We start from the raw sequence: 7,520 nt of genomic DNA, 5'->3' as shown, positions 1-7,520 counted from the left end.
GTTACATATGTTGCCCTTGCCCCCCCGCCCCCCGAAGCAAGTTTTGTTTTTATCTGCAGTATGTATTAGGAAACTGAGGCAAAAAGAAGTTAAATAGGGCTGGGCAAGGTGGTTCATGCCTGTAATCCTAGCACTCTGGCAGGCCAAGGTGGGAGGATCACTTGAGCTGAGGAGTTTGAGACCAGCTTGAGCAAGAGCAAGACCTCATCTCTACAAAAAATAGAAAAATTAACCACACATGGTGGTGTGTGCCTGTAGTCCTAGCTGCTTGGGAGGCTGAGGCAGGAGGACCACTTGAGCCCAGGAGTTTGAGGTTGCTGTGAGCTATGATGATGCCACTGCACTCTAGCTGGTGTGACAGAAAAAAATTCTATCTCCAAAAAAAAAGTAAAATGTTATAATTTAAATGTTTAAAAAGTTGAATATTATAATTTGCCCATGGTCATATCGCTAGTAAATGACAGAGCTGGCATCTGGTGTTTAAGCTTCTAACAATGCTTTTAACGATAACTAATGTGTAGTATGTAGTTCAGTGACTGAATCATCAGTGCCTCCTCATGACATGCACATTGCCCTGAACTGCATTTGTTCACAGAAATCTCTAGTCTTTTATTGAGACTGAAATAAGAATATTCTGTGGGTTTCGTTCCCCACCCGCCTACCCCACGCATATACCTTTTTCCTTGAGAGCCATCTACAGGCTCTAATATAGCTATGTGCACAGTGCTGGTAGCTTTGTTTGTATAAGAATTGCCAGTGATTTGATCTGTTACGGGTTAATGGTGTGGGTTTTAGAGGTTAATAGACCCGAGTTTGAATTTTGGCCTCCATACACCACGTGTATAACATTGCCGCCTGTTACCTACTTCCGCTAAGCCCAAATGGGATAATTGTAGAGCCTGCTTCGTAGCGTTCCTGTGAGAGCTAAATGAGATACTGCCTGTGAAGTGTTTATTGTAGTGCCTGGCACATAGCATGTATTCAGTACGTGTTAATTCTTATTACCAAAATATAGATGACCCTACATTGTACTGGCTATCAACATTTTCTTGTTCTTTGAATCATATAAGAATCTCAGTATTCCACTGAACACATAGTGGCTTGCGCCTGTAATCCTAGCACTTTGGAAGGCTGAGGTAGAAGGTGACACTCCCATTGAGAAGCCTTCCCTTTGTATAGGTTGCTTTTTCTATAGGATTTCATAGCTTTACCACATCTTGTTAATCATCTGATCTCATTCAGATGGCAAGTGTAGGAGGATGGGAACTATTTCATATTTTCTATACCAGCAGGTGTAATTTCTGACATGTGGTAGGCGCTCAGTAAATACTGAGTTTTTGAGGCCTAAGACATTTGAGTGCTTTGATAACTCTGGTTGTGTTGTATAGATATTCTGTTATCGTTGCCTTACAATAAAAACCTTGCTCTTAAATTATGAAAAAAGCCTTATTCAAAACATTTCATACCTACAGATATTATTACTTTGCTTGTGCTTATGGTAAAAATACTAGAGTATTTAAAAATATTTTAAGTGTAATTGTAAGTATAATTGTTTCCTTTATTTAGTTACAGCCAAGTTCTACTTCTGAATCTATGGATCAAGTATTAAACAAAACTAGAGATGGAGAAAAATCAAGAGATTTGATCAAAGACAAAATCGAACCAAGTGCTAAGGATTCTTTCATTGAAAATAGCAGCAGCAACTGTACCAGTGGCAGCAGCAAGCCGAATAGCCCCAGCATTTCCCCTTCAATACTTAGTAACACGGAGCACAAGAGGGGACCTGAGGTCACATCCCAAGGGGTTCAGACTTCCAGTCCAGCATGTAAGCAAGAGAAAGATGATAAAGAAGAGAAGAAAGATGCAGCTGAGTGAGTAAACCTGGAACTTAGCACATCCTGTTACTCAGTTAACTTTTTTTTTTTTAAAAGGTGGTCAGGTCCTCCAAGCTCAGTCTTTCTGGACTCTTAGATTGCTTTATACGTAACCCTTAATTTACAAACAGCTAGTCTAAACAAATAGCATCTTAAGTAAATTAGGTTATTATACCCTGCACTGCTCTTTCCCCCACCCCATTTTTGTACCCCAGGGCAAGAAAACTAGGCATAAATTAAGAAAAGTTTTTCTGTAAATGTATTGGAGTTGAAAAATTGCCAACATTTGGGACCTAGCTCCCCTAGACTCCAGTCAGTAGTCACCCCACCCCAGTAGTCACCCTAGCTGCTAGGACTCAGAACTGCTACTGCCAAGAAGAGAGAGAAGCATCTGGTGCTCTTACTTGGAATTCAAAGTGTTTTCCATCAGAAACAATGTTTTTTAGTTAATGTTTAGATTTTTAAAATAGACTTAATTCTGCACATCCAATATGTTATCAATTAAATGGGCTTTTGTGGGCTAACCTCAGAGTTTAACCACCACTGGTTTATGTGTTCTGGGTACCAGACAACCCAGTTACAGCTCAACTTTTAGAATGTAGCCTACTGATAAATTGGGGGCTGCTTATGCTCAGTTTGAGGCAAACATTTTTATTAGAGCCATGATTTTTTCCCCAGGTATGTCATGCGGAAAATACCTTGTCACATAAAAATTACTGCATGCTAGAGAGTTGGTATATTAAGGTTTGTTAAGGATATTTTGTAAGGAGCTGCTGTCTTTTCAAGTATTTGCTGATTGCCTTTGAGAGAAGCAATTGTGTATTACTCAGACTTTTTTTAAAAAAATTGTCCTTCTATGGCAATTTCTTTATGAGATTAAGGAATGGGCAATATAAATGTGTGTGTTTTAATAAAGAGGATTATTAATGGTCTTCTAGTGAGAATAGTTTGAATATAGTAGCAGTTTTTAAAAAATTTTCAGCTATGGAAGATTTAAGAGAAATATAAGTACCATGCAGATTTCACTGGCCTTTGTATTTTTTTCTGGTTTAGGCAAGTTAGGAAATCAACATTGAATCCCAATGCAAAAGAGTTCAACCCACGTTCCTTTTCTCAGGTAAGTTTATCACTTTCTTTGAGGTAACTTCGTCTCTGAAAAAAAAAAATTATTATAATTGGTAACATTCCTTCTTCCATACCTGTCATCTAAATTCAGTTGTATGGTAAAAACAATTTTATTTTTCTTGTATGGTCATTAATGAATATTTTCTAGCCATATAAAAGATCCTTGTTTTATTATCAATTAGATTTGATCTTGGGGAAGTCTTTGAATTTTTTTTAACTCGGAAAGTGAAGATGTTTGGCAAGCTAGGCTGTGAGGTTTATAGATACACCCTCTGCATCTGAGGGTTTTGCAGCCATGGATTCAACCAACTATATGCTGAAAATGTAGTTAGGGCCAGGTGAAGTGGTCCACACCTGTAATCGTAGCACTTCGGGAGGCCAACGCAGGAGGTGAGGTGGGAGGATCGCTGGAGGCCAGGAGTTCAAGACCAGCTTGAGCAAGAGCGAAACCCCGTCGCTACAAAAAAATAGAGAAATTAGCTGGGTGTGGTGATGCATACCTGTAGTCCCAGCCACTTGGGACGCTGAGGTAGGAGGATCGCTTGAGCCCAGGAGTTGGAGGTTGTAGTGAGCTATAGTGATGCCTCTGCACTCTAGCCTGGGTGACAGAATGAGATTCTGTTTCTAAATAAAAAATGAAGAAAATGTAGGTAGGCCTGTGAGCCTGTGACAGTTGTGTCTGTGCTGAACATGTACAGACTTTTTCCCTTGTCATCATTTCACCACAATACAATATAACAACTATTTACATAGCATTGACATTAATGTTAGTGTTATGTGTAATCTAGAGATGATTTAAAAGTATACGGGAGGATATATGTAGGTTAAAAACACTTTTCTCCAGTTCCTTAAACATCACTGCCACTATTGTAAATAATAATATGTTTTAATTGGCAAATTTTGCTTTGTTTCTGGAAAAGCATTTTCCTTTTATTCAAAACATGAAAATTTATTTTCTATGTTTTTTTTCAATAAAAACGACTAGTTAAAAGTGAGTAAAACTTAGACTGGGAAAATCAGTCTTCAAATTGCCATAATAGTTAACTTGTTACCTTGAGATAGTTGAGTTTTATTTTTGTTTTTGTAGCCAAAGCCTTCTACCACCCCAACTTCCCCTCGGCCTCAAGCACAACCTAGCCCATCTATGGTGGGTCATCAGCAGCCAACTCCAGTTTATACTCAGCCTGTTTGTTTTGCACCAAATATGATGTATCCAGTCCCAGTGAGCCCAGGAGTGCAAGTAAGTCATAGAATTTGATGTTTACCTATCTTCCCCAGTCATTTATATTTGATACAAGCGCTTTTCTGCTTGCAGTGACTTGAGGGTGTGATGGTATACAGAAGTATTTGAGAGAGGGAGGCATGCAGTGTTTTTGTGTGTTGTTGGTGTAAGGATCTAAATCTGAGAATATTTTCTGATGAGAAAGCTGATTTAGATTTACTGTAGTTTGGGTTTGTCCTTTTAGCTATTGGTATGATTTTGTTTTTTAATAATTCATAGAGAATCAGGAAACCTTCTCATAGGTAGCTCTCTAGCAATATAAGCAATATCAAACTAAGAGATAGTGATAGAATACCTCTTATCGTAAGAGCCTAATGTTAATGTGTATATTTTTAATTCCCTCCAGCCTTTATACCCAATACCCATGACGCCCATGCCCGTGAATCAAGCCAAGACATATAGAGCAGGTAAAGGTGAGAATAATCCTGCCTGTATGTTTGCTCGTAGCCTGCATGCTGCATGAATTAAGTAACTCAGTTTATGATGAATAAATAGACCAGGTGCAGTGTAATCCCAGCACTTTGGGAGGCTGAGGTGGGAAGACTGCTTGAGGCCAGGAGTTGAAGACCAGCTTGAGCAATATAGTGAGACCCCTGTCTCTCCAAAAAAAAAAAAAAAAAAGGGAAGAATTGAAATCTGAAGTTTTCAATCTGAAATCTGAATTTAAAGTTGAGGTGAAACTTAAAAAAAAAAAAAAAGCTTTGCTAAATTAGTTTTACTAGATTGTTGATCTTGCTTTACTCTAACCTACAGTTATTTCCCCAATTCCAGCATTTCTTTTGAAACAAAGAGGCAGCTCACTTCAGAAACCAATGTCAAAATCCTATTAGAGGGATAATCCCTTATCTTTAAAATGAGGGAGTTGTGTAATCTAGTGGTATAAACTAGATTATACCTGTGGGGTTAAAGAGATTTCGTAGATAAAAACACATCATATTTTTTTTATTTTCTTTTTTACTTTTTTATTTCTATCTTCCTTTTTAATCTTTCTGCCACCCATTAATCTGCTTCGTAAAACATATTTATCTTAAAAAGAAGTCTTTTAATGTCGGAAAATGCCAAATTATTTCCTCTTTGCCAGTTAATTTAGAGCAATTAATTGCTATCATTTTATTGAGAAACAGTAGGAAGTAGAATAATTTATATAGAAAAGACATTTCTCAGTGCCCACTAATTATCCATTTGAAATAAAAATTTACTTTCTCAAATTAATAAGATTTCCTCATTTTTTGAAGTAATTGTGATTTTGTGAATGCCAACTAAAACTTTTTTTTTCGTAAATATGAATCTTTTTCTTTGCCTTCTAATGCTTGAACCTGTTGAAAGAACTCTGTCATAGATATTGTAAAGTAATCCTTGTAATCTAGTTATAGAGATTAATCTAGGCATGGGGGGAGGGGAAGGGGAAAAATAAAAAGGGAAAAAAAACCCAAATCAATAAACTGTTATATTTATTACACCTCTTTCTAGTTCCCCTGCTTTCCCCCCCCATGCTATTGATTTATGGCAAAAGGAAAAAAAAAAATCAATTGTTAGAAAGTATGTTCCCCATTCTAGAATTGTCTGTTTTCTTCTTGCGATACCATTGATTATATTCAGGTTCAACTTTGTGGGGCGGCAGTAAACAAATACTGAACGGTTCTGTGTGCTCTGTCTTGTATCACACAGGAGAGCACACAATATATATCCTACTTCTAGTTATAGTAAGATTGGTTAAGGGCTCAAGTGGTGATACCACGATTCCCCATTCCACCTCCCCCATTAAAAAGTTTTCTGTTAATCATTTATCTAATTCATTATTAATTTAATGCGTAACATCGCTTTTTAAATTAGGGCCGGTTCTCAAATTTTAGTGTGCATCAGAGTTACTTAGGAAGAGCTTAAAAACACAAGATTGTTTGACACCATCTCCAGAGTTTCTGATTCAGTACATTTGGGGCATACCCTGAGAATTTGCATTTCTAGTGTAATTTATAAACCCAGTTTCCAAGTCATGCTGCTGATCCAGGACCATAAACTTTGAAAACCTCTATAATTAGCAGTTTGAAAATGGTGATTTCTGAGTTCCTAGCATTTGTGTTTTCTTCTCCATTTATTAGAATCAGTCTGTAAAGGATCGTTCTTTTCAGCTAGGGCATTTGGTTATCCTGAAATCATTTGTATAGGGTAGGCAGGATACGTTCTCAATTCATTCTAGTTTTCGGAGTGAGAAGTTGGTGCCCTTGTCCCTTCCCAGTAGTGCCAGTGAAGTTTTGTTTTTTTTAAAGAGTGTGTGTTTTTCTCTGTCACTTTCTCATTCCTATCATTTATTTATTCTTGTTTTTAAAAGTATTACGAACGCATGGATTTTTATATATTCACCATGTCATTTATTCTTTTTGTTGCTCCCATTGTCTCACCTTAGATCCATGGGAATCTCTTTAAGTTGGCTTCTGTGTCCTTCTGATACTCCTCGTTTGTCTTAGATAGCTTCCTTCCTTTCTGATGTCTCAGGTAAATCTTTTCTCGCCTGGATTAGTTATTCCTCCAAGGAACTCTGATTGCTTTTGCTGGGTAATAGTATTTGGAAACCACTATCTGGTCATTGGATTTGCTAGTTGCCGTTAAATTGTTGCTTCTGGGCCTTTTCTGCGGACTAAACTAGGAAGTGTCACTTTCTTCATTCAGAAATTCATATTGATATTTCCAATTCAAGTTAACATTGCAGGATTTTTACTATTACTTTGTGCTTGCATCTCTTATTCTCTTACACTGAAACTTTGGTTATTAAAAATAATAAGTGTACTATAATGTTGCATGACAAATGATCACAGACCTTAGCTACCTAAAACAACAAACATTTGTTATTTCACATAGTTTCTGTAGGTCAGGAATTCAGGAACAGCTTGGCTGAATGATTCTGCCTCCAGTCTCTTACAAAGTTGCAGGCACAGTATTGGCTAGGCTTGCAGTTATCTTAAGGGTTAATTTAAAGCTGTTGGTAGGAAGCTTCATTAGGTTCCTTGCCACATAGACTTCTCCATAGCCCTGGTCGTGACGTGGCAGCTGGCTTCTCCCAAAATGCATATTCAGAGAGAAACAGCCCTAAAGGGAAACTAGAGTGTGCTTCACAACCTAACCTTGGAAGTTGCATATCATCAGTCCTGCTGTGTGCTGTTGGTCACACAATGTGACCTTGGTACAGTGTGGGAGTGAACTGAAAACCAGGAATCATACCACTGGGGGCCAGCTTAGAGGCC

At 37.7% G+C, this 7,520-nt stretch overlaps 1 protein-coding gene across 1 annotated transcript in view; it reads left to right on the top strand.

Annotated features, from left to right (window-relative positions):
• The window catches only part of ATXN2 (ataxin 2), a 128,396-nt gene that overhangs the window by 98,749 nt on the left and 22,127 nt on the right, over positions 1 to 7,520 (top strand). Inside the window, exons 16-19 of the mRNA XM_012663466.1 lie at positions 1,567 to 1,871; positions 2,928 to 2,991; positions 4,087 to 4,239; positions 4,628 to 4,688. Of these exons, the coding sequence (XP_012518920.1) occupies positions 1,567 to 1,871; positions 2,928 to 2,991; positions 4,087 to 4,239; positions 4,628 to 4,688 (583 nt within the window). The remainder of the gene's footprint in view (positions 1 to 1,566; positions 1,872 to 2,927; positions 2,992 to 4,086; positions 4,240 to 4,627; positions 4,689 to 7,520) is intronic.

Source organism: Propithecus coquereli, unplaced genomic scaffold, assembly GCF_000956105.1.
Source record: "Propithecus coquereli isolate 6110/MARCELLA unplaced genomic scaffold, Pcoq_1.0 Scaffold81, whole genome shotgun sequence".
NCBI lineage: Eukaryota > Metazoa > Chordata > Mammalia > Primates > Indriidae > Propithecus > Propithecus coquereli.
This window is presented reverse-complemented; position numbering and strand designations above follow the sequence as displayed.